Source organism: Mesocricetus auratus, unplaced genomic scaffold, assembly GCF_017639785.1.
Source record: "Mesocricetus auratus isolate SY011 unplaced genomic scaffold, BCM_Maur_2.0 Super-Scaffold_100028, whole genome shotgun sequence".
Taxonomy (NCBI): Eukaryota; Metazoa; Chordata; class Mammalia; order Rodentia; family Cricetidae; genus Mesocricetus; species Mesocricetus auratus.
In genome coordinates this window covers 25,319,520-25,346,325 of record NW_024429209.1, presented here as the reverse complement: position 1 = coordinate 25,346,325, position 26,806 = coordinate 25,319,520, and the positions used below count along the sequence as shown (strand labels likewise).

Here is a 26,806-nt window from a genome sequence, read left to right as displayed (position 1 = left end):
TCTTTTACTCTTGTTTCCCAGATTCCTCCTTATCTCCTCACACACGGTGTCTGACTCTGACTACATTTCCCAGAATCCTCCTCGTTTCCTAGTCACATGGTGTTTGACTCGGACTACATTTCCCAGAATCCACCTCATCTCCTCTTGCAAGTTGTCTGACTCTGACTACATTTCCCAGAATCCTCCTTATTTCCTAGTCACACACAGTGGTGCAGGGCCCTTCTGGCCGCTGGCTAGAGGCTTGGCTTTGAAGAGAAACTGGAGCCATCGGAATTGTGTGCTGTGCTTTCAGCAAGGGCAAAGCTGGAAAACCACTACTTGGGGAGTGGCAGATGGCGAGGTGCTGGAGCCAGTGTGGTGGGTATTTATTCTCTGGATCTGGGTGGGAAGCTGAAGTCACACTCTCTGTCCTATGAGGGACCCAGAGGCAGAACTCGCAATAACTTTGCTCTGCGGACTGAGTCGGCTCTGAGCATTGGTAACAAGAAGCTGTGTATAGAATCATCTTTATAGTCAACTTCAACATGCTTTTGGTGCACCCATGGAAAGCAGTTCACCAACCTTGAAGAGGCCTAGTTTCTTCAGTATCTTCTAGAGGTTCAGGACTTCACATTTAAACTTTACCTGTAAGGTTCATTTATTATTAATTTTGTAGATGTTGTAAAAAGTATCTCGTGTTGGGTAGCACTCCACTACTAAGCTGTGATGTAGAAGACTAAAATTGGTAATACAAAGGATTTACAAATGCTTAGGAGATTGGTAAGTCTTATAAAGCATAATTTAGTTAAGGGAGGACAGCCTCTAAAACACCCAAAGATAAGTATGTACTAACTCCTGTTAGAAACTAGGATGCTAGGATACACATTTGTTTACCAGGATTGTCTAGACATTTGACTCCAAACCATTACAAATGAGCTACCCCTGATTTACAACCAGTCAAGAGACACATTCCCCATATCAAAGAACAGGCCTGTAGCAAGCTGCTTGAGGAAGCATTACAGGGTCACAAGCAACCTTAAGGCCTGGTCTGCCATGAAGTTCCAGTTTTCTTCTTGAGAAAAGCAAAGTTCTGCCAGGTGGGCAATAGGACACCAGATGACAACTATTTGAAAAGTAAAACACTGTTGTCTGATCAAACTTTCATTTAGGCCCTCAGGCATGGGGTAGGAACATTCTTGGATAGCGAGTAACAGATTGGGGGCCTTGGCCTTGGGAGTTTTCTCTAAGGAAGGGCCTGATGTATTGACAATAAAACAGAGCCTTGTCTAAAATCAGGATTTTGCTTGGGAGAGCTTGAAGAGGTCTGGAGCCATGCCTTTGTGGAGAGGTTGCTTCAGATGCAGAGAACCATACTTCCCATTACATGGAGTTATAGTTTTCATTCCCAAGGCCACTGTTGGGTTAGTCAGTAATGATCTCGAGATACCCCGTGTTCCCCTTGTGCAGCACTGTTTGATTGCCTCCTCCCTGAGTTTCTATTGAATTCATAGAAGTCCCCTTTTCTTCTATTTTCCCCCTGGAAGTAGTATACAACATGCAGTTCTTCCTAAGAAGCTTACTTGGCATGAGACATATCTTGTGCAAGACCTCCCCATCCCAAATTTTATGTCTTCTACCTTCAACATTTTCTATCTTTCTCATCCCCAGCCACCTTCACCTCAGGATCCTGTCAGTGAAGAAGTTTCTGCTGTTTAAGGTCTCTTGTGTACTTAAGAAACAATTCTGGGAATATTTTTGCTGTGTAAGTCTCTCATCTGCCCAAGCAGCTAGACATCTAGACATACTGTCTCCTGTCTCTGTTTAAATCATTCAAAGTGCAACCTGGAACATGAACCTAAAAGACACTTAAGGATGACAGCAAATATGAAATGCAAAATGTGTCTAGGCTGCCTCCTCTTTGAGTATTAGCTAGAGATGGATGCATGTTATCGTTAAATGTGTTTATCCTTTATCAATCCACTAACTATGTGAAGTGATTTCTCCCTGGTAAGGCATATTAATGCTAGGACAGCTGCATTTCCATTCTGTTAGAAAAATTTTACTGAAGCAAACTCTCTTATGTTGACTCAGGTGGTGTTGATTCCAGTCTGTTGCTCTCTGGGGCAATGACCTCGCTGTCTTCTGTACTACACATTCAAAATTCTTAAATGAATACACCTCCTCATATTTATTTTTTTATTTTTTATTTTTTTGGTTTTTACGAGACAGGGTTTCTCTGTATTGTTTTGGAGGCTGTCGGTCCAGCCCGGCCTCGAACTCACAGAGATCCACCTGCCTCTGCCTCCTGAGTGCTGGGATTAAAGGATTGTGCTACCACCACCTGGCCCCTCCTCATATTTAAAATTGTTGATTTGAGTTATGTAGTTGACTATCCAATTCTGTCCCAGGAAAAGGATTCCCATGGGGGAGCATTGCTTCTGCCTTCAGATCAAAATAGGAGGAATAGTTTATACTGAGGAGGATTCAGGGTAGGCAACCAGCTACTGGAGTCACCATTATGATTGTGGTTGTGGTAATGATTTTGTAATTTCCCAACATGTTTTAATTCACATCATGTGAAGAAACACAGACCATATGGTGTGGTTGTAGACTTGGGAAGGTTATCTTGAGCCAATGAATATTGAATTTTCATTTAGGTTACTATCCTGTACAGATATTTCTATCCTACTTGACACAGTTATGTCAGCTCAGATGTTTGAGAAGCAGGTTATTGACTGTAACTATGTATCAGATTACAGAGCTCAGTAGCCATCATATGCATATGGGTAACGTCTGTCTATCTCGTATTAATGAATGTAGTGATACTTTGTTTTAATCTAACAAATAAGTTTTGCCTGAAGATCAGAGTGCAGAACTAATTCACTAGTGAGCCACACACTTAAGCTACTAGTTAGCCACAGAAGCAGGAGATCAAGTACTCAAGGTCATCCTTGTCCAGGAAGTGGTGGTGCACATCTTTATATCCAGCACTTAGAAGACAGAGGCAGATGGATCTCTGTGAGCTCAAGGCCACTCTAGGCTATGAGAGAGAGAGAGAGAGAGAGAGAGAGAGAGAGAGAGAGAGAGAGAGAGAGAGAGAGAGAGATTCAGAGTCTAAAAGAGAAACAGCTCACAAAAATGTTATCCCAGCACTTGGGATCAAACACCTTTAATCCCAGCACTAGGGAGGTGGAGATAGGAGTGATATGGCTGGACAGAGAGAGGAATATAATGTGGGAGGGGACAGGAGTTCACGCAGTGAGAGGATTCAGTCTGAGCATTCAGTGTGAGGTTTCATGGAAGCAGCAGGTAGTCTGAGGAGGTATTGTGAGGACAGGTTTGCCCCTTTGGTCTCAGCATTGGTAGAGGTAAGAACTCTAGTGTCTGGCCACTCTGCTTTTGTGATCCTTCATCTTTCACCCACTGACAGCTGACTGAGTTTTTTATTATTAAGATCTATTAGAGTTTGTGCTGAAAATGATGTTCTCTCTAGGGAAGTGTCCTTTTATCAAAGTAAGTATAGCTAAATTTTTTAAATATTAAAAATACATTATATTCATTTTTTAAAAAATCACTTATTGATGTCATTTTTTAAAAATATCTTATTTATTGTGTATACAGCCTTCTGCCTGCAGGCCAGCAAAGGGTACCAAATCTCTTTCAAGGTGGTTGTGAGCCACCATGTGGTTGCCGGGATTTGAACTCAGGACCTCTGGAAGAACAGTCAGTGCTCTTAACCTCTGAGCCATCTCTCCAGCCCCGATATCATTTTTAATATTCTGTTTAATTATATTACTGCTTTTTATCTCTGTTTGTTTCGATTCTCCACTCTTTTTGGGTTTTTACTAGTTTCATTCCTTTTCTCTCAAGTGATGTTGATTATTCATTTCTGTGTAGAGCAAAGTCTCCTATAACTCAGGCTTGCCTCATGCTGTGTCATTGAGAATTACTGGGAACCCCTAATCCTGCTTCTCCTGCCCAGAGCTGGGAAGACAATCCTGCACCTCCTTCCTGCACCTCCTTCCTGTCTGGGTCTTGGCTGGTCAGTTAATGAGTGAACTCCAAACTCTCTGGTTTTCAGTGGGGACTTATAAATGAAGAGGGACCTGTTCAAGAATGGAGTTCATTGACCAACTTTGAAACTGGTGTAGTCACAGTGCAGAAAAGGGAGAGGCAGGATGGAAGTTGAGCTTTACTTCTTCGACAGTAGTTGATTAGCAAAAGTGGAATTCGCTAATCAATTAAAGATATTCCATAATTTTCCAGATTGACCATTTTTAGAGGGCAATCAAGAATCTGGATAAAGGACACCTTATCATGAAAACTTTGGTTACAGAAGTTCCACCAAATAGATCTGTGTAAACTGTTGTGGCCTGCCTAACAAGACTGTTATTTTTCTGGGTGTAGCTATACAGTCTGAGAGAAAAGATTTGTGTGCTCTACTAGAAATCCCTAGTCTCTGGAGCACATGACCATAAAACTCTTTTCAACTTTTAAAGATAAATTTTCAATCCACATTCCTATCAACATCATATCCATGTTCTCTTTCCTGTCATCAAGCCCTAGCATGACTCCATGGTGTTTTCTAATTCATGGATAGTTTTACTTAAACAACATTTACAGAGTAACAACAGTTACTGTTTGAATGTGACATGCATTTGGCTGCAGTATTTCCCAGCGATGAGTTCAAGGGATGGCAGCAATGTGCATTGAGTGTATATTGGATTGTGCACACAAAGGACCCTATTCATTGCAGCAGTTGCAGGATGTGTTCTAGGAGAGTGGAAGAATGCCTAATAAAACTTTCTTGACTAGGCCTTTGTCTGCTAGGCTGGAAGGGCAGAGCTGGAAGGACTGTGCTATCTGATTCACTTGATTTCTGATCACCTGGTAGGGCGACTGCTAATGTTCTAGGCCAATATGGGTGGTTCTAGCCAATGAGAGACTCTGGGAAGACTTACCAGTCAGGAGTACTGGTGGTAGGTGCTTGCAGTTTCCTTCCAGGATTCTCATCTCCTTCTCTAGGGAGTTGTATAGAAGAACACAAGCTATACCATGGTGAGTTAGGGTGTTCAGAGTAGACTGCTGAGCTGTCATTCCTGCTGGAATTTGTATTGTCCATGAGACAGACTGTGATTCTCTTGGTCCATGTGTTGACCAGGGCAGTTGTCCTTGTCATTTGAGCTTCCCTGTATATGGATTTCTTGGATAGGGGGAGATTCTGCAGCCCTGGCATGGGAGAATATGATACTTGTACTATCACTGCCCAGTGTACACACACAGGCAGTTCCTTTGGTTTGCAGTGGGAGCACAGTTTGGAAAACTGACAGTCTGTTTTCTAGTTTCAAGTTTGTCTTATAAATATTACAAATAATTTATAAATATGGTAGAAAGATGGTGATATGGATTGTCTTTCAGCAATACATGATTGTAATATTTTTACCTTACTGCTATCACCAGCCGCAATAGTCTGATTCAGTGAAGTTTGGTTCCAGGAGACAAAAGGAATCTCTGGTCTGCAGAGATTTCACAGGTGTGCATGGTGTTGGGCAGGCAGTTAGGGCAGGATCCACATCTTGGTCTGTAATCCAAGTGGCAGGAAGCAGATTTTAAATTATTCTTCCATATTGTTTTTAGGATTGGTAATCAGTGGGACTGGGTTTACCTGAAACCACAGGGGGCATAAAAGACTGCAGAGCCAAAGCAAGAAATCTGCTAATTTTGCAGAGACAGCTCTATAACATGGGGCTTCTGTCTTTGGAAGAAATATCAGTAGCTGAAGGGTCAGAAACAATAGTTTAAGGGTCACTTTGAGTTAATTTAATTGGAGTTTTGAAGTCTGTGTTTTTTAAATCTCTGTACACATAGATTCATAGGTAGTTGGATACCATTGGTCAAGATAAATTTTTCCTGGCTAAGTTTCTTTTGTTCTTTGGACTAATAGTTGACTATATTTTCTGGCCTCTATTCTTGGCTTTTTCTCTCCATTCTCTTTATTCTTTAACAAATATTGTACACATTTTGATTGTTGTAGCTTTCTGGTAAGTATAGAAATCATATAATGTCAATCTGTGTACTACATGTTCATAATCCCATTGAACATTTTGAGTATTTCCAGTGTGAATGTATCTCTTTTTAATAGAAAAAAATTTTTGTGAATGTAGCTTTGTAATCAGCATTTTGTTTTAAATTGTTGGGCATTGTCATTGGATTATATTCATTTTATGCTGCAAAATTACCATATACAACATCTTAATTTTGATGGATGGATCATGTTCATAAATATCACTCATTTATTTCTTTATTTGCTTAGGTGTATTGTTGTTGTTGTTAATCTGTGAAAGACTTTTGGCTTATCGGATAAAGCATATTGTGAATCTTGATAGGCGGTTTAGCACTTATCTTTTTGGGGATGACCAGAGTTCAGATACCAACATTCATGCGGCTCATAATTTTCTACATTCTATATCCTGTATTCATGTAGAAAACATGCTTTCTCATGCACAAACATATGCAAAATATAGCCATAGACTTGGTATACTGGTAAGTCCTTATACTGTCAATTTTATTACCATCAATTTTTCTCTTCTACATCACAATTTAGCTACGCCACACTACTCTATAATGGAGATCATAGTGCTAATTCTAATTGGTCTTAATAATAAAAACCTGGAGTCAGATACCAGGGTTAATGGTGAAGGATCAGAGAAGCAGAGCAGCCAACACCTAGTTCTTACCTCTCCTGAATCTTCAGACCAAAGGAGCAATTCTGTCCCTACGAACCTTCAGACAGAACACAATGAACTTCTCTCTCCCCCCACCTTATATTTCTCTCTCTGCCCCGTCATATTACTCATCTCCAACTCCCAAGTACAGGGAAAACTGTTTGAGCCACCACCACCTGGCTCTGTTTCACCTTTCGACTGGATCAATCTGTTGTAGCCCAGGATGGCCTTGAAATCACAGACATCCACCTGCCTCTGCCTCAAATGAGCTGGTATTAAAGTTGTGCTCCATCATGGCCAGGCCTCTATGGCTAACTACTGCCTAGTTCCACACTCTGGTTTTCAGGCAAGCTTTGTTTTGTTTTGTTTTTGTTTTTTGAGACAGGGTTTCTCTGTAGCTTTGGAGTCTGGTCTGGAACTCCCTCGATGTCACAGAGATCCATCTGCCTCTGCCTGGCGTGTGCTGTGATTAAAGGCATGGGCAACCACAACCTGGCAAGCTTCATTTGTTAAAGCACAAACAAAATACCACCACACTTGGAGAAACAGTTTAGAGCTCCACAAAATTAATGCCATATGGATACTACTGAGGTGATGGGGATCACCCTTCATTAATGAATTATCAGAATATTTTTAAATCTCTGCTACCTCCAGCTATAATGCTGTGATTCAGGAAAGTTGAGTTCAAGGGAACAAAGTGAATTTCTGATCTGCAGAAGTTTCTCAGGTGTGCATGGTGTTGGGTGGGTGAATAGGGCGGATTCCACATGTTATGTCATGATACATGTGGCAGGAAGCAGATGCTAAATTATTCTTCTAAGTTATTTTCTGTGTGGGCTTCAGTGGGGCTGGGTTTGCCTCAAATCACATGGGTACATGAGAGTTTGGAGAACCATAGCAAGAGATTTCCCCCATTTGTAGAGAGAGCTCTAGATCATGGGGCCTCTCTGCTTGGAAGAAATATGGATACTGGAAAGTCAGAAGCAGAACAGTTTAAGGGTCATTCTGAGTTAATTTTGTGGGAGTTGTGAACTCTGTTATTTAATTTCTAAACACATGGAATGGGTAACATTGGTCAAGATCTCAGTTTACCTGGCTGAATTTCCTTTGGTCTTTTGATGAAAAGTGGATTGCATTTTTCTGCTTTTGTTCTTGGCTTTTTCTCTCCATCCCCTTTATCCTTTCCCAAATACTGTACACCTTCTTGATTACTCTTATTGCTTTTAAAGCACCAATCACTTTGGGTGCATATTAAAAATCATACACTGTATCTTTTTAAATTTATTTTAAGAACTTAGTTCTTATTTTACATACCAATCCCAGTTGCCCTCCCTCCCTATTTCCCACCCTCTGGTCTCCTCCTTTCCATCCTCCATCCACTCCCCACAGGGGGTAAAGCATACCAAGTTGATGTAGGTTCAGGCCACTCCATCCTGTATCAAGACTGAGCAACATATCCTACCATAGGGAGTAGGCTCCAAAAAGCCAGTTCATACACATGGAATGGGTCCTGGTTTCACTGCCAGGGCCCCCTCAACAGATCACGTCACATAACTGTCACCCACATTCAGAGGGTCTAGTTTGGTGCCATGAAGGTTCCCCAGCTGTCAGTCCATGGTGTATGAGCTCCCACTAGTGACAGTAGAAGGAGGTGTGGCTTTGTTGGAGTGAGCTTTTCCTTGTTAGAGGAAGTATGTCTCTGTGGGGTCAGGCATTGTGGTTTCTTATCCTGGGGATGCTGTCCAGTGTATCAGTCAACTTCCAGTTGCCCTTGAGTCAAGATGTAAGGACTCTAACCTTTAGCACCTCATCTGCCTGCATGCTGCCATGTCCCCTGTCCTGATGATGATTAACTGAACCTCTGAAATGTTAAGGGAGAAACCTCAATTAAATGTTTTCTTTGTAAGAGTTGCCATGGTTCATGGTATCTCTTCACAGCAATAAAAATGTAACAAAGAGAGAAGTTGGTTCCAGGGTCTAGAGTATTTATGTTATAGGCTGGCCCTATCATAAAATTTCTCTGATGTGTTCTCAGTAGTGTTGATCTACTTCCTTGTCTCTTTATGTCTGTTCATTGGGATTTCTTTCTCAAGGCTATATGCTACTTATAGGGCACAGAAATGGTGCATGTGTACCTACTAGTCAGTTTCCTTCTAAAGTCACTGTCATGAAAAAAGTGTGGGAAGCACCAGAATTGTCTGACTATCTTGTGAAAGAAGCATACATTTACAGTGTCAGTACCACACTGTTTTACACATGTATGGGTTATTTTAGGATACAGTGACCTATGATGATGTGCACATCGACTTCACTCAGGAAGAGTGGGCTTTACTGAATCCTTCCCAGAAAAGTCTCTACAAAGATGTGATGCTAGAGACCTACACGAACCTCAATGCTGTAGGTAAGACTGAATTTTCCTTCATGATTTAAAATAGGGGGACAACTATTTCATGGTGTTTGATAATCTTCTGTGATTTTGATTGAGAAAAGGGAAAATTGGGTGAATAAAGCATTGTTCTAATGCTCATTGAAGATATTAACTTAAATTTTATATAATTTACATTAATATACCTCATATTTTCTGGTATTGTATTTTAGGCTACAGTTGGGATGACCATAATATTGAAGAACATTGTCAAAGTTCTAGAAGACATAGAAGGTAATTTTCATGGGCAAGTTTACACAAATTTACCTCTTAAGAAATTTTAATGTTTCCTAGATTATTTAAAGAAAAGCATAAATCAGCACAGCTTGAAGTATATTAGTGATTCTTAATTTCTCACAAAAACATGTATATCAGTGTCAGGTGACTATTATGTGTTTGCAAGGCATTCCTGTGAAAAAGGAGATAAGGAAACAATGCCTTAGCAGATACCAACATTTGCCATATAGCCCCATGAGATATAAGCTGTAGAAATGACAATCTGTTTAGTTTAATACCACTCAGATATTTTAAATTGTATACACATTGATTAGATGATACGTATATGTTCACAAGCTTCAAAGAAAAAACAGTCTATAGTAAAGCTGGCATTACTCATAATCATGACTTTGCTAAGTATATTGAAAGGGTCAGTTTAAGAGAGTCAAGAAGGTTGTTGTGGAGAAACCTTAATTCCAAAACCACATGTCTGTGAGGAAAAGAAAGTCAAACTGTATGAATGCAATGTGGAAACCTTTTATTTGTTATTCTTCCTTTAAGAAGAATATCATGTCCAGCAGGGCAGGGATAGTACATACCATTAATCCCAGCACTTGGGAGGCAGAGGCAGGTGGATTTGTATGAGTTGGAGGGCAGCCTGGTCTACAGAGGAAGTTCCAGGACAGGATCCATAGCTAAACACAGAAACCTGTCTCCAAAAAAGAAAAAAAGAATATCATATGTCAGTCTAAATACAAGTCATGTGAGCATAGAATATGGAAAGAAGCAAAATACCCCCCATCTGTCTCTCTCTCAGATCAATGAGAAGATATGAAAGATATTCAGTAGCCCCCATTTTGAGTAGAGATGTCGAATGTTATACAAGTTTACAATTAATTGGTGTTCTAAATTCATTGTAAAGACACCAACAAATACATACTGCAGAAAACCACTATAAGCATCAGATTGTATGAATACTTCCATTTATCCTGGTACAATCTGCCAATGTAGTATGACTCTCACTATAAGAAAACTTATGAAGGCTATAAGTATGGCAGGGCTCTGAGTTCCTCCAGTTCTTTTCAAATATGTGAAAATTTTCATATAAAAAAGATGCCAGCCAGGCAGTGGTGGCACACGCCTTTATTCCCAGCACTCAGGAGGCAGAGACAGGTGGATCTCTGTGAATTTGAGACCAGCCTGGTCTACGAGAGCTAGTTCCAGGACAGCCTCCAAAGACACAAAGAAACCCTATCTCATAAAACCAAAAAAAAAAAAAACAACAACAACAACAAAATAAACAAATAAGTAAATAAGATGCCATAAATGTGGGCCATGAAATAAAGGCTCTTATTATCTCACAGGTGTCTTTAAAACCACAAAACAACCCCTCATGAAGGGAAGCATCATAAATGTAAAACATAAGATCTGATTCCTCCTTACAATTAGGCCAAATTATAAAAATTAATTTATGCAGATATAGTTTCATCAGTATAACACATGTGGTAAAGCTTTTATATGTGCCAATTATCATTGCAGAAATGAAAGATGCCATACAGGAGAGAATCCCTGTGAATATACTCAATGTGCTGAAATCTTTTTGTGTTACAGGTATCTACAAAGGCATGAAACAATTCATACTGGAGAGAAACCGTATGAAAGTTTTCAATATGGTGAAATCTTTGAATGTCACAGTTGTCTCCAGCTCCATAAAAGAACACATACTGGAGAGAAAACCCATGAATGTAATCAATGTGTTAAAGCTTTTGTAAGTCATGGTGTTCTTAAAAGACATGTAAATGCATGTGCTGGAGAGAAACCCTTTGAATGTAATCAATGTGGAAAATCATTTTCAGAATGCTCTAAACTCCAAATACATAAAAGAACACATACTGGAGAGAAACCCTATGAATGTAATCAATGTGGGAAAGCATTTTCAGAACGCTCTAAACTCCAAAGACATATAAGAACACATACTGGAGAGAAACCCTATGAATGTAATCAATGTAGTAAAGCCTTTTCACAAAATTGCAGTCTCATAAGTCATAAAAGAACACATACTGGGGAGAGACCCTATGAATGCAATCAATGTGGTAAAGCCTTTTCACAAAACTGCAGTCTCAAAAGTCATAAAAGAACACATACTGGAGAGAAACCCTATGAATGTAATCTATGTGGTAAAACCTTTTCACATGGCAGTGGTCTCCAGTATCATAAAAGAATACATACTGGGGAGAGACCCTATGAATGCAATCAATGTGGTAAAGCTTTTGCAGGTCATGGTGAGCTTAAAAGACATAAAAGAACACATACTGGAGAGAAACCCTATGAATGTGATCTGTGTGGTAAAGCTTTTCCACAACACTGTGGTCTTGTAAGTCATAAAAGAACACATACTGGAGAGAAACACTATGAATGTAATCAATGTGGTCAAGCTTTTTCACAACAAAGCAGTCTTGTAAGTCATAAAAGAACACATACTGGAGAGAAACCCTATCAATGTAATCTATGTGGTAAAGCCTTTTCACGTGTCAGTAGTCTCCAATGTCATAAAAGAACACATACTGGAGAGAGACCCTATGGATGTAATCAATGTGGTAAAGCCTTTTCACATCACAGTACCCTGTTGGGTCATAAAAGAACACATACTTGAGAGAGACCCTGTGAGTGTAACTAGCAGGGTAAAGTATTTGTATGTATCATCAGTCATTAAAATCATGAAAAACATCATATTGCAGAGAAATCCTATAAATATAAGCCATGTGGCAAAGCTGTGCACTTTGTATATCACAATAATCTTTGAGGGCCTAAGAAATTCATACTAAAGGGAATCTTACTACAAAGGATTTGTCACAGTCTTCAGAAAATACACATTTGGTTACACAAGATTCTGGAAAGAAAAAATCTGACAAATGTCAACAATCTGTTCAAGTACTATGATGTCTCTTTTGTTTGCTCCTGCAAATTCATATGGAAAAAGCTCCTATGAATTCATTGATAAGATAGCCCTTTTTGATTTCACACTTTTCTTTATTACATAAAAAACTCATCCAGATTGGTTGATTTCTCTAAATTCAATCCTACATGCTTGCTTTCTGTTCCATGATGAATGGAAACTGTTAAGACTTTAAATGCCTCAATACCTGGGTTACAGGAATGTCTTCTTACAAGACAAAATATTCACATGTAACAGTCTGTTTGGTTAGAGATTTGGTTTAATTTTAATTAAGTGAGGTCAGTGTGTGGGTTTGTGAATGTTCATGCTTGTTCCCAAGAAGGTTAGACCCTTGAGTATTCCTGTAGCAGGAACTACAGAAAGTTCTCAAAAACCTGACCTAGGTCCTGGCAATGAACTTGTCATAATTTTGCTTGTCCATATCTCTAACCCTGTACATATTTTAAACCCTTTTTGTATCATCTTGATATCAGGGAAAAGCTCATGGAAGAGAAAACCGTATTCATGTAAACAATTTTGCAAAGACTTCATACTTGTCTTTAGTTTCAATAAAAAATTGTTTCATGTGATGCCGGGCTGTTAATGAGTTCACCAGACTGACGATAAATGGTAAGTGGTTGTTTAATTGGGGCACAACTTACAAAGATAATAATGAAGAGCCACTGTGGCATTCCTGCTCTAGAAGGTACAGTCCTAACCTTTCTAATGCAATCTGCAACCCAAGAAAGAAAGTGAGTGAGAGAGAGCCCAATACACTCTTCTCCACCTTCCAGTCATGTATGCAGAACCAAAGGCACAGCACAGGAGACAACTTCTACTTCCTCAGAAGAGCTGAGGAAAAAGCCTGGCTCTCATCTGACTGGAGGATCTGCTAGAGGCTCTAATTTGCTAGTGAGGCCTGAGTGACAGGACAAGGTAAGCAGAAGAGACATGGCACAATGGTTTAGTCTGAACAAAGAATCCCTGTGTGGCCCCAGGGGAAGAGAAAACCAGAAACCATGAGGTGAATCCTGAGGTGGGAGCTTTTACCACAAACCTCAGGGGTGGAGCCATCAATAATGGGCATTTTAGGGGCTGTAGGAGGTTACTCCAGGTAAGGGCCCATTCTTGGCACCTTGAAAATGGGGTTTGGAATAAGTACCAAACATTCCAACTTCTTTGTGTAGATATGGAAGTCAGTAGGTCTAAACAACCCAGACTCCCTTGGTATAGGGGTGTCAATTTAAGTCTGGCTTCTTCCTGCTGACATGGGATGATGGGAGGATTAGGCCTCAGTGGGCTCATATTCAGCATGAGGTATGGGTAGGGAAGTATTCCCTGTAGCTACCATCCTGTGTACCTCAGGCATCTGTTCCTTGAGGAGGTGGAGAAGGCAGATTGGGTGAAGCTTCTGCCGTAACAGGGAGGTGCAAGTGGAGAGAGGCTGATGAGAGTCTAGATTGGGTTTGGTGGCACTATCCCAATCCCTGCCCTCAGGGTGCCAAGAGCAGACCCTCCCCTTGATTCATACTTCCACACTTAAAAAGCTTGCCATAGTCCCCCAGAGAAGGGGAAAGGGACAAGATCTCCTGAACAAATTGGGAATGTCAGCGAGGGGAGACAGAAGTAGGAGAAAGAGAAGGAAAGCAGAGGAGGGGGAAAGACAGCATGAAGGTTCATGAAGACTAAGAAGGGAGGAATACAGGAGAGCTAGAAAAGAGATACCATAATAGAGGGAGCCATTATAGGTTTAAAGAGAAATCTAGCACTAGGGAAATATCCAGAGATCTACACAGATGATCCCAACTAACAATCTAAGGAATAGTGGAGAGGATACCTTAAATGCCCTTCTCCTATAATGAGGTTGGTGACTACATTAAATGTCATCCTAGAGCCTTCATCCAGTAGCTGATGAAGACAGAAGCTGAGACCTGCAGCTAAACACTGAGCCGAACTCCTGGAAATCCAGTAGCTGATGAAGACAGAAGCTGAGACCCGCAGCTAAACACTGAGCCGAACTCCTGGAATCCAGCTGCAGAGAGAGAGTAGTGATGAGCAAAGGGGTCAATACCAGGCTGGAGAAACAACTGACCTGAACAACAGGGAGTTCATGGACACCAGACTGATAGTTGGGAAACCAGCATAGGACTGGTACAGACCCCCTCAATGTGGGTGTCTGTTCAGAGAACTGGGTAGTCTAAAGGGCCTCTGGCAGGGGAAAAAGTATTTATCCCCAGTGCACAAAGGGATTTGGGAGCCTATTCCAATACTCTCTCAGCCTAGACACATGGGCGAGGGCCTAGGCCATGCCTCAAATGATATGACAGACTTTGAAGATTCACCCATAGAAGGCCTCACCCTCCCTGGGGAGCAGAGAGGTGATGGGATGTAGGGTTAGTGCAGGGCATGGGAGGATGGAAAGGAGAGCGAACTGGGATTGATATGTAAAATAAGATTGTTTCTAATTTGAATTAAATTTATAAAATAAAATAAGAATAGGAAAAATGGGGTGGTAAATACCTTAGCTAACAATTGCTTGTGCAATAACCCTGAAGTACTGGTGCTACAAGGAAGATTATAGACACTGTCCTGGAGCAATCATAGTCTCCCTGTGTTCTATGGTCCTCCTACCATATCCCATTGAACATTTTCATCTTGGATGACTTTGAGATCATGAAATTCCTACCTCCACTTTCTAAGTACCATGATTACAGGCCTCTGCCACCAAGCCTGGCTTAGAAGGCTTCAACTTCACTTAGTGAAGCATTAGAATGATAGGATCAGTAACATGAGGAGTTGCACTAGACCATATTCAAAAATCTACTTATCTCCGTGAGCCTGGGTTTCACCAGTTGCAGAATAAGGCAGAAATCTTCCCAGGTCCTTTGATGAGTTATAACAGACTCAATGATGAGGAAAAATAATAATTCTCATAGTTGGAAGACAGTGGTCTTTAAGGCAGAAAGGCTGCATTTGATGAGAACGTTTTTCTCTTACTGGAGTTAGAAACAGAGTCTGTTTCCTGGCTACCATAACCAGCCAGACTCATTCACTCATCCTCAGGAAGCCAATTAAATGAACCAACTTATCTAGCAACATGTCCAACTATAATGCAGGCACTCTAGAGTCAAGATGGACAGATCTCTCTGATATCCTGGGATAGCCTAGTCCATACTGTGAGTTCTAGGCAAGACAGGATGTCATAATAACACTATTTTTAAAAAGAAGAGAAAAATAATAGAAAAGGGAGAATGAAATATTTTAAAAATCTTAAGTCATATTTATTCAGTTTGACTAATTTGGAACAGTAAAGAACATAAATGGTAAATAATCCATCCCTGGGTTCCTAGCAGGCTTAGATAGAAGGCAAATATATGCAAAACTAAATAATCTGATGAAGCCAAATATTGAATTTTCCCCATCTCTAAAACACTCCCACATTCTCAGTTCCTGTCTAACCTGTAAGGTGGTCAGATATAAAGTAAATATTTCTTCAATAGAGACAAGACTCAGGTCTTTTCCCTCAATAAGATTCCTAGGGAAATTAGAATTTTATAAGTCTACTGTTTCACTAGTTGTAAGCCAAAAGTAGCACCCATGAAGTTGACATCTGCTCTCCACATAACTGCCATGCTCTAAAAACCTGTAATCACACTACAGACACACACATATAAGAGAAAATATTCATTTTTAATAAGCCACATTGCCATGACATTATAAGGCATCTATGGATAATCCCCTTTGAAGGCAGTGCTTCAAGATGAAGTGCCCCTTGGGAAAATAATGGGGACATGAAGAAGCATGAAATTACAAATAATAATTAAGTATGCACATATCCATAGCACATGAAGATATGTTGTGAAATAATAGCATGGATCACATGGTGACCATTGCTGCTTGACGAAGTTCCAGCAGACCAATCACACTTTTGCAGCACCTACAGAAGAAGGCAGATCTCTGTGTGCTCCAGTCAGACTGGCAGAATGAGTTCTAAGACAGCCAAAGCCACACAGAGAAATCCTGTGTCGAAAAAGGTAGTGAGATCCATCTTTGGCTGCTTGTTGGCAGTGCACATGTTTAACCCCAGCACTCAGGAGACAGAAGCAATTGGATTGTCTGAGTTTGAGGCATTTGCCAAGAGTTTGCTCTGAATTTTAGGAATGAAAATCCTACAGCAATAGAACCATCATCCAGCTTTATGATGGGAAAAAGACTTATTATCTTGTTTGTGATCTGGTTCCTACTTTTCTTTCCTGATTGTCTGAAGTTCCTGAGAAAACCAGTTAAAAGCACCTTCAGGTCACATGACCTCAGTGTAAAGCCACATAACAAACATCTCCTTTTGGATACTTAAATATCTCTTTGGTAGTTAATATTCTGGGAACTCTTCCATCTTTTTTGACAGAGAATCACTTCATCCACATAGTAAGTATAGTGGGCTCTACAAACTAGCTAGCCAGGAGGAAGAAGGGGAAAAGCCTATGGATTGCAAGATAGCAAGGTGTGCTGTTGGAGCCAGGGGCAAGTGCTATTGAAATGCATATCTCTGCTGATCTAGAAAAATGGGGGGCCTTTGTCTGGGGTGGAAGACAAGGTCAGGAAGCATTATGCTGTGTCTTTAAGCACACCTTAACCCTATGGGAGGTGCTCTTGTCACTCAGGACATACTAGCCAATCAAGCCCCTAGGCGACCTGCCAGTCAGAAGTGGTGCAGGGTCCTTCCTGCCACTGGCTCAGGTTTGGCTTTGAAGAGAAACTGGTACCAGTGGTTTTGTGTGCTGTGCTTTGAGCAAGAGCAAACTGGAAAACCACAACATGGTAAGCGAGGAACTGTTGTCCCCAGATGGAGAGTGACAGATGGTGAGGTGCTAAAGCCCATGTGGCGGGTATTCCCCAGATCTGGGTGGGAAACTGCAGCCACAATCCCTGTCTTGTGAGGTTCCATGCAGTCCTTGAAATGCCCTGGACCCAGAGAGAGGCCTCTCTATAACTTTGGTCTGTTGGATGAGTCTGCTCTGATCATGTAGAAACAACATGCTTTTGGTGCACCCATGGAAAGCAGGTCGCCAAACATGAAGAGGCCTAGTTTCTTCAGTACCTTCTAGAGGTTCAACATTTTGCATTTAAGCTTTATGTTTTGGAAAACCTTGGCACCGAAGCGCCGGCTACTGAACTGAACCCTCTGCCCAAGGACGGGGCCAGACCACTGGATGCAAAAGCAAGAGGTGGTTTATTGAGTACACAGGAGCCTGCGGATGCTACTGCAACTTGGGTGCAGAGCATACCGGGCTTGCAGGGAGTACAATATTTATAGAGTTTTAATGGTTACATAAGTATCAGCATAGCAACAGGCATTTCTTTGGCTACTTAAGCGAGGGCTGAGGTCATCTTGGGGACAGGGGTAGTTGCCAAGGACTAGGTTTCCTGGTATTGCCACATAAAAGACCCCGGCATGCTTCAGCAATTATTATCCGGGTCCCATGACTGCTATGGTGATCATAGACACAAGTATCCAGGTCCCATGACTGCTCTGGTGATCACAGACATCCTGTTTGACATCCTGTTTGAGGGCGAGGCACCTGGTCTGGTTTTTCCATTAGGCAATGGCTTGGCCTTGTTTTTCTTTTCCTAGGGGGCCCTGGGTAGGGGTCTTTCAGTTTAAGATCCAATTATTGTTAATTTTGTGGATGTTGTAAAAGGCATCTCATGTGTTGGGTAGCACTCCACTACTAAGCTTGATATAGAAGAGTAAAATTGGTAATACAAAGGATTTACAAATGCTTAGGAAATAGTAAGTCTCACAAAGTAGAATTTAGCTTAGGAAGGTCTGCCTCTAAAACAACCAAAGATAAGTAAATGCTAACCAGGCCTGTTTGAAACTAGGATGCCCTCAGGTATTGGTGGCACATGGCTTTAATCCCAGCACTCAGGAGGCAGAGGCAGGCAGATCTGAGTCCGAGGCCAATCAGGTCTACATAGCACATGCTAGTGAAAGACCCCGAATTTATAGAAATAAAATATAAGCTTAAACAGGGAGGGCACCCCACTAGAGAACTTGGGAAGTGAACAAAGGACCCATCCCAGGAACCGGCCATACCACAGAATGGAATGTATGGTTTAACAACCTTAATTGCAGAAGGGCTATAAATCCACAAAAGGCCAATTACGGGCTGCAGACCATCTGTGAAGAACTGACCAGGGCATCAGAGATGGGCAAGCAAGACTAGTGGGAAACAAGGAGATAACACTATTTACTTAGGGAGAGATAATTAACTCATGCCAAGGTTTGAGGAATTTACAACATGTGGGTCAGGAAAACATCTACTTCCCTGGGACAGGAGTCACATACCCCCTTCCCCCGTCACGAGATAGGGGTCCCTCCCAAAAGCTTGTGGTTTTTGTCTTTAAAAGCTGATTGTAACTGAACCTCGGGGCCAATCGGTCTAAAAGCTGACCGAGAGGCCCATCTGCAGATGCCTAATTAAGGCCTCTTGCGTGTTGCATCAATTGGCGTGTGGACTCTTGATTCTTGGGGTGACAAATCCAGCTTGGGGACCCCTCCTCAATTCGGGGTACCCCAACACTAGGAGAGGCTCCAAAGCTACACAGAGATATCCTGTCTCAAAAAAAAAAGAATGAATGAATGAATGAATGAATGAATTTAGGGTGCTAGGATACACATTTGTTCACCAGGATTGTCTAGACATTTGGCTCCAAACCATTACAAATGAGCATCCCCTGTTTTACAAGCAGTCATGAGGCCCATCTCCATATCAAAGAACAGGCCTGTAACAAATTGGTCAATGAGCCATTACAGGGTCTCAAGCAACCTTAAGGGTTAGGGTTGCAGATTTTTTTCTTGTGAAAAGCATAGTTCTGCCAGGTGGGCAGTAGGACACCAGGTGACATCTATTTGAAAAGTAAAACACTGTTTTGTTAAGGACTTGCCTGATTAAGCAAGGCTTTCATTTAGGTTCTAAGGAAGGGAGGGGTAACATGAGAGCTAGTAACAGCCTGGGTCCTAAGGCCTTGGGAGATTTCCCTAAAGGCCTGATGTATTGACAGTAAAACAGAGAGCCTGGTCTAGGAATTTGCGGAGAGGTTGCTTCTGAGAATCAAACTCTTCCCACTACATGGAGCTATGGTTATCTGTCCCAAGGCCACTGTGGGCTTAGCCAGTAATGATCTTGAGATACCCTGTGTTCCCCATTTGCAGCATTGATTGATTAGCCTTCCCCTGAGTTTGTCCCATTTCAAAGAAGTCACCCATTTTCTTCCATTTCCCCCCTGGAAATAGTATACAAGATGCTAATCTTAAGAGGCTTAGTTGACATGGACTTATCTTTTGCAAGACCTCCTGATCCCAGCTTTTCCAGACCCTCACTCATCCCCTGCTTTAGCAGCCATGACAGGCTACAGAAAAGACAGGTAGACCTCTAACACAAGGAAACTCCAGATCCTCAACAAGGGAAGTGCCTATTTTTCAAAGACATTATAACTAAGTTTTTTAATTATTAAAAATACATTAATTTCATTGTTTAAAAAAATCACTTATTGGTATCTTTTTTAATGTTTTCTTTAAGTATATTACTGCTTTTATCTCTATTTGTTTTTGTTTTCCAACGTTTCTAAGTTTTTACTAGTTTCATTCCTTTTCTCTCAAGTGATGTTGATTATTCATTTCTGTGTAGAGCAAAGTCTCCTATATCTCAGGCTTGCCTCATGCTGTGTCATTGAGAATTGCTTTGAACCCTAATCCTGGTTCTTGTGTCCAGAGCTGGGAAGACAATCCTGCACCTCCTTCCAGTCTGGGCCTTGATTGGTCAGTGAAAAGGAAAAATAAACCAGTTAATGAGTGAACTCCAAGTTCTCTGATTTTTAGTGGGGGCTTATAAATAAAGAGGGACCTGTTCAAGAATGGAGTTCATTGACCAACTTTGAAACTGCTGAAGTCACAGAGCAGAAAGGGAAAGGCAGGATGGAGGTTGAGCTTTATTCCTTCAACAGTAGTTGAGATTAGCAATGTGGAATTCGCTAATCAATTCAAGATATTCCATAATTGTCTAGATTGGCCATTTTTGGGGGATCCACAAATGAGGGCAATCAAGAATCTTGATAAAGGACACACCTTATTGTGTAAACAAATTGCTATAGTTACAGTAGTGCAACCAAAATAGATCTGGGTAAACTGTTGGTGGCCTAACAACACTGTTATTTTTCTGGGTTTAGATGTACAGTCTGAGAGAAAAGGTTTGAGAAATCCTTGATGTGCTCTAATAGAAATCCCTAGTCTCTGCAGCACATGGCCAAAAGGCTCTTTTCAACTTTTCAAAATAAATTTTTTAGATAATAACTGTATCACCGGGCGGTGGTAGCGCACGCCTTTAATCCCAACACTCGGGAGGCAGAGGCAGGCAGATCTCTGTGAGTTCGAGGCTGGGCTGGACCAATAGCCTCCAAAACAATACAGAGAAACCCTGTCTTAAAACAAAACAAAACAAAACAAAAAGATAATAACGTATCATATCCACATTCTCTTTCCTGTCCCCAAGTCCTAGCATGACTCCCCTTTGTTTTCTAATTCGTGGCCTGTTTTTCTTAAACAACAGTTAAATATTAACAATAGTTACTGTTTGAATGTGACATACATTTGACTGCAGTATTTCCCAGCTATGAGGTCAAGGGTAGGAGGCAATGCACACTGAGTGTATAATGGAATGTACACACAAAGACCCTGTACTTTGCACAAGGAGATGTGTTCTAGGACATTGGAAGACTGTCTACTAAAATACAAACTTTCTTAACTAGTCCTCTGTCTGCTGGGCTAGAAGTGCAGATCTGGAAGGACTGTGTTATCTATCTGGGTCATTCGATCTCTGAACACCCAGTAGGGGGGCTGCTAACATTATAGGTCCACCTGGGTGGCCCTAGTCAATGAGGGACTCTGGGAAGGCTTAGCAATCAAGAGTACTAGTGGCAGGTTGCTTGTAGTTTCTTTCCAGGATTCTGCTTTCCTGCTCTAGGAAGTTGTAAGGAAGAACACAAGCTACACCATGATGAGTATAGAGTGTTCAGAGCAGGTCTGCTGAGCTGTCATTTCTGCTGGAATTTGTATAGACCATGAGACAGACTGCAGTTCTCTTAGTCCATGTGGTGACCTGGGCAGTTGTCCTTGTCCTCTGAGCTTCCCTGCATATGGATTTCTTGGATAGGGATAGACTCTGCAGCCCTGGCAAGGGAGGATGTGATGCTTGTAACATCACTGTCCAGTGTGCACACATAGGCACTGCTTTGGATGCGCAGTGGGAAGAAAGAATAGAAAACTGGAAGTCTGGTTTCTAGGATTTCTGAATATTGCATTCTACTTTCAGGTTTGTCTTATAAATGTTACAAATAGCGTAGAAAATGGTAGAAAGATAGTGATATGGTTTGTCTTTCAGCAATACATGATTAGAATGTTTTTAACTTTCTCCTACCACCAACCACAATAGTGGGATTCAGTGAAGTTTAGTTCCAGGGGACAAAAGGAGTTTCTGCTCTGCAGAGATTTCTTAAGTGTGCATGGTGTTGGGCAGGTAGTTAGGGCAGGATCCTCATTTTGGGCATAATCCATGTGGCAGGAAGAAGATTTTAAATTTTCTTCCATGTTGTTTTGGGATTGGGCATGAGTGGGTCTGGGTCTGCCTGAAACCACAGGAGGCATAAAGGTCTTACATATTCATAGCAAGAAATCTCCTTATTTGTAGAAAGAGCTCTAGAGCATGGGGTGTCTATTTTTGGAAGAAATATCAGTAGCTGGAGTGTCAGAAACAACAGTTAAAGGTAACTTTGAGTTAATTTAATTGGAGTTTTAAAGTCGGTCATTAGTTAATCTCTATGCACCCAAATTCATAGGCAATTGGATAACATTGGTCAAGATCACATTTTTCCTGGCTGAATTTCTTTTGTTCTTTTGATTAATAGTTGACTGTATTTTCTGGTCTCTGTCCTTGGCTTTTTTTTCTATCCTCTTTATTCGTTTCCAAATAGTGTACACATTCTGATTGTTGTAGCTTTCTGGTAAGTATATTAGCCATTATGCTAATCTGTGTACTATGTTTTCATAACCCCATTGAACATTCTGAATAATTCCATTGTGAATGTAGCTTTTTAACTTTTTTGTGTGTGAACGTAGCTTTGTAATCAGATTTTTGTTATAAATTGTTGGGCATTGTCATTGGATTGTAGCCATTTACATTTTCGGTTGTGAGCCTAGCCTTTAACGGCTGAGCCATCTCTCTAGCCCATGGATTGTAGCCATTTAATGCCGTAAATTTACTATATACAACATCTTAATTCTGATGCATCGTGTTCCCAAGGATCACAAATTTTCTTCTTTATTTATATAGGTTGTGTTGTTCTTGTTGATATTAATCTGTGAAAGAGTTTTGTTCCAACAGATAATACATATTGTAGATCTTGGCAGGGGGCTCAGGACATCTTCTTTTTGGGGATGACCGGAATTCAGATATTGACACTCAAGTGCCTTATAATTATCTACATTCCATATCCTGTATACACATAGAAAACATCCTCTCTCTTGCACAAACATATGCAAAATATAGAAATAAACTTGTAAACTGGTAAACCCTTACACCATCAATTCTAATACCATCAATTCTACTCTTCTACACCACAATTTAGTTATGACACACTACTCTACATTGGAGATTGTAGCTCTAATTCTAATCAGTCTTAATAATAAAACCTGGGGTGAGATAAAGGGATTAATGGTGAAAGATCAGAGAAGCAGAGCAGCCAACACCTAGTTCTTACCTCTATTGAATCATCAGACCAAAGGGGCAATCCTGTCCCTAGGACCCTTCATACTGAACACAATGAGCTTCTGTCTCCTCCCGCCTTATTTTCCTCTCTCTGCCCAGTCATATTACTCCCATCTCCAATTCCCAAGTACTAGGATAATGGTTTGAGCCAGCACCACCCAGCTCTGTTTCTCTTCTAGACTGAATCAATCTGGTGTAGCACAGGGTGGCCTTAAAATCACAGAGATCCACCTGGCTCTGCCTCCCAAGTGCTTGGATTAAAGGTGTGCACCACCATGGCCTGGCCTCTATGAATAACGACTGCCTAGCTCCACACTCTGGTCTTCAGGCAAGCTTTGTATTTATTGTTTGTTTTGTTTTTTGTTGGTTTTTTGTTTGCTTGTTTTTGAGGCAGAGTTTCCCTGTGTAGCTTTGGAGCTGGAACTGGAACTCCCTCGAACTCACACAGATCCACCTACCCCTGTCTCTCATGTGCTGGGATTAAAGGCATGTGCCACCACCACCTGGCAAGCTTCATTTGTTAAAGCACAAACAAAATACCATTGCACTTGGAGAAACCATTTACAAGCTCCAGAAATTTAATGCCATGAGAAACCTACTGAGTTTATGAGAATCATACTTCAGCAATATGTGATCAGAGTGCTTTTAAATTTCTGCCACAATCCGGGCATTGGTGGTGCATGCTTTTAATTCCAGCACTCAGGAGGCAGAGGCAGGCAGATGTCTGTGAGTTCGAGGCTAGCCTGGTCTACAGAGTGAGTTCCAGGACAGCCTCCAAAACACTGTCTCAAAAAAAAATCTGCTACAACCAGCTACAATGGCATGATTCAGGAAAGTTGAGTTCCAAGGAAAAAAAGGAATTTCTGATCTGCAGAAGTTTCTCAAGTGCCCATGGTGTTGGGTGGGTGGATAAAGCAGTTCCACATGTTGTGTCATGATACATGTGGCAGGAAGCAGATGTTAAATTATTCTTCTAGGTTATTTTCTGTGTGGACATCAGTGGGACTGGGTTTGCCTCAAACCACAAGGGGACATGGGAGTTTGCAGAACTATAGTAAAAGAGTACTACCATTTGTGGAGAGATCTCTAGACCACGGGGCATCTCTGGAAGAAATATCAGTAGCTGAAGGGTCAGAAGCAGAACAGTTTAAGGTCCCTTTGAGTTAATTTTATGAGAGTTGTAAAGTCTGTTTACTTCATTTCTAAACACATAGAATCAAGGTCTCCGTTTACCTGGCTTAGTTTCCTTTGGTCTTTTGATGAAAAGTTGATTGTATTTTCCTGCTTTTGTTCTTGGCTTGTGGTCCTTGAGTGTTCTCATCCAAATCTCTAGTCTCTGGAGCATGTGGACAGGAAGCCTGTTTCAACTTTTCAAAAGAATTCTTGAGATTATAACTACCTCATATCTATAATATCTATTCTTTCCTGCCTCCAAGCCCTACCATGATGCCTCACTGTTTTCTAGCCCATGGCCTGTTTTTATTTAACATCAGTTACACAGTAACAATACTGTGTGACCTATGAATGTTTGAATGTTACCTGTGTATGGCTGTGGCTCTTTCCAGAATTGAGCAAAGGTTTGGCTACCCTGGATACAGACTGAGTATGTATGCTATGTGCACATAAAAGACCCTGTGTCTTAGAAGAGAATAGGAAGTGAGCTGGGAGCCTGGGAGAATGTCTACTAAAACACACACTTTCCAGATGAGGCCCCTGTCTGCTGGGATGGAAAGGCAGAGCTAGGAATGCCTATGCTGTCTGAGTTATTTGATCTCTTCAAACCTAAGAAGGGAGCTGCTGATATAGCCCCAGATAATGAGGCACACTGGGAAGGCTTAGCACTCAGGAGGACCCGTTGGAGATAGCTAGCATGTCCTCTCCAAGATTCTCTGCTGGTTCTCTTGTAGGGGCTATAATGAAGACCAAAGCCATAGCATGGTGAGTGTGGGGGCTTCAGAGCAGGAGCAGCAGGTCTGCATAGCTGTCATTGCTGCTGGGACTGGGAGGGACCATGAGCCATGTGCTTTCCTGGGCAAGTGGCTCTTGTCCTTTGAGCCTCCCTGAGTGTAGGTTCCCTGGAGAGAGAGGGAGGTGTTGTAGCCCTGACTGTAGGAAGCTGTGATACGTGTAATATCAGGGTCCAGTGTACATCACAGAGTTGCTTTGGGTGTGTGGTGTGACCATACATTTGGAAATTGAAAGCTGGGCTTCTGCAATTTATGAATATTGCATTCCACTTTCAGGTTTGTCTTACATGTGTTACACACAGTTTTGAAAGTGGTAGAAGGAGGTGATGGGAATCATCTTTCATCAGTACACAGTCAGAATGCTTTTAACTTTCTGCTACCTCCAGCTACAGTGGCGTGATTCAGGAAAGTTGAGTTCCAGGGAACAAAAGGAATTTCTGATCTGCAGAAGATTCTCAGGTGTGCACGGTTTTGGGTGGATGGATAGGGAAGATTCCACATGGTGTGTCATGATACATGTGGCAGGAAGCAGATGTTAAATTATTCTTCTACATTATTTTCTGTGTGGGTATCAGTGGGGCTGGGTTTGCCTCAAATCACAAGGGGACATGAGAATTTGCAGAACTATAGCAAGAGGTTACCCCCATTTGTAGAGAGAGCTCTAGACCATGGGGCGTCTCTGTTTGGAAGAAATATCAGTAGCTGTAGGGGCAGAAGCAGAAATGTTTAAGGGTCCTTTTGAGTTAATTCTGTGAGAGTTGTTGTTGTTAAATATGGAATAAGGACTGGTGTGATGGATGGAGCACAAGCCATGGAAAGCATATTAACCCTAGTTTATTATAGTGAGACCAAAAGGGGGGAGACAGACATAACAGAGAAAGAAGATGAGAGAGGATGAGATAGAGAAAAAGATGTAAGAGAGATGAGAGTAAGAGAGAATGAAATGATAAGAGTAAGAGAGAGAGAGATGAGAGTAAGAGAGGATGAGGTGATGAGAGTAAGAGAGGAGTGTAAACTGGCAGGGGTCAGTCCTTCAAAGGGGTCCTTTGCACCTGCACGATTGTCACAGAACTCTGAGCTGGCCAGAGTGCTGCCTGACTGCATCCTGCCAGGTAGCAGGGCAGGCCAGCGTAATGCCTGGACCTTTCAGTTGTGAAGTCTGTGAATTTAATTTCTAAACACATAGAAATTAAATTCTATGGGTGGCTGGATAACATTGGTCAAGATCACAGTTTACCTGACTTTTACTTTGGTCTTTTGAAGAAAAGTTGTTTATATTTTCCTGCTTTTGTTCTTGACTTTTTCCTCTCCACCCCCTTTATTCTTTCCCAAATATCGTACAGCGTCTCAATCTCGCTGTAGATTTGTTGTTAAGTTTAGAAGTCACATTGTGTCAATGTGTGTGCTATTGCTTTTGTAATCCTCTTGAGAATTCTATTCATTTCCAATTTACATATAGCTTTGGAATCAGATATCCTGTTACACAGTGTTTGTAATTGTATTCAATTCATGTTGCAAATTTACCCTATACAGTATCTCAACATTGATGCATCAAGTTCCCAATGATTATTTACTTCTTTATTTATGTAGGCTCTTTTACTCTTGTTTCCCAGAATCCACCCTGTCTCCTAGTCACTCACACACAGTGTCTGACTCTGACTACGTTTCCCAAAATCCTCCTCGTCTCTTAGTCACACAGTGTCTGACTCTGACTACGTTTCCCAGAATCCTCCTCG

At 41.3% G+C, this 26,806-nt stretch overlaps 1 protein-coding gene across 1 annotated transcript; it reads left to right on the top strand.

Moving 5' to 3' along the window:
- The first annotated feature begins 364 nt into the window (after window positions 1-364).
- On the top strand, window positions 365-12,870 carry LOC121134457 (zinc finger protein 431-like). Its single transcript, XM_040732762.1, has 5 exons — window positions 365-626; window positions 1,648-1,741; window positions 8,979-9,105; window positions 9,303-9,363; window positions 10,957-12,870. The coding sequence occupies exons 3-5, from the start codon at window positions 9,072-9,074 to the stop codon at window positions 11,996-11,998; spliced, it is 1,137 nt and encodes a 378-aa protein (XP_040588696.1). The 5' UTR covers window positions 365-626; window positions 1,648-1,741; window positions 8,979-9,071; the 3' UTR covers window positions 11,999-12,870.
- The last annotated feature ends 13,936 nt before the right edge of the window (window positions 12,871-26,806 follow it).

Bases quoted from the DNA above. Each gene is read 5' to 3' on its own strand.
- LOC121134457 (XM_040732762.1), top strand. From the start codon at position 9,072: ATGCTAGAGACCTACACGAACCTCAATGCTGTAG. The intron at 9,106-9,302 runs GTAAGACTGAAT...ATTGTATTTTAG, and splicing joins CACGAACCTCAATGCTGTAG to GCTACAGTTGGGATGACCAT. The intron at 9,364-10,956 runs GTAATTTTCATG...TTTGTGTTACAG, and splicing joins AGTTCTAGAAGACATAGAAG to GTATCTACAAAGGCATGAAA.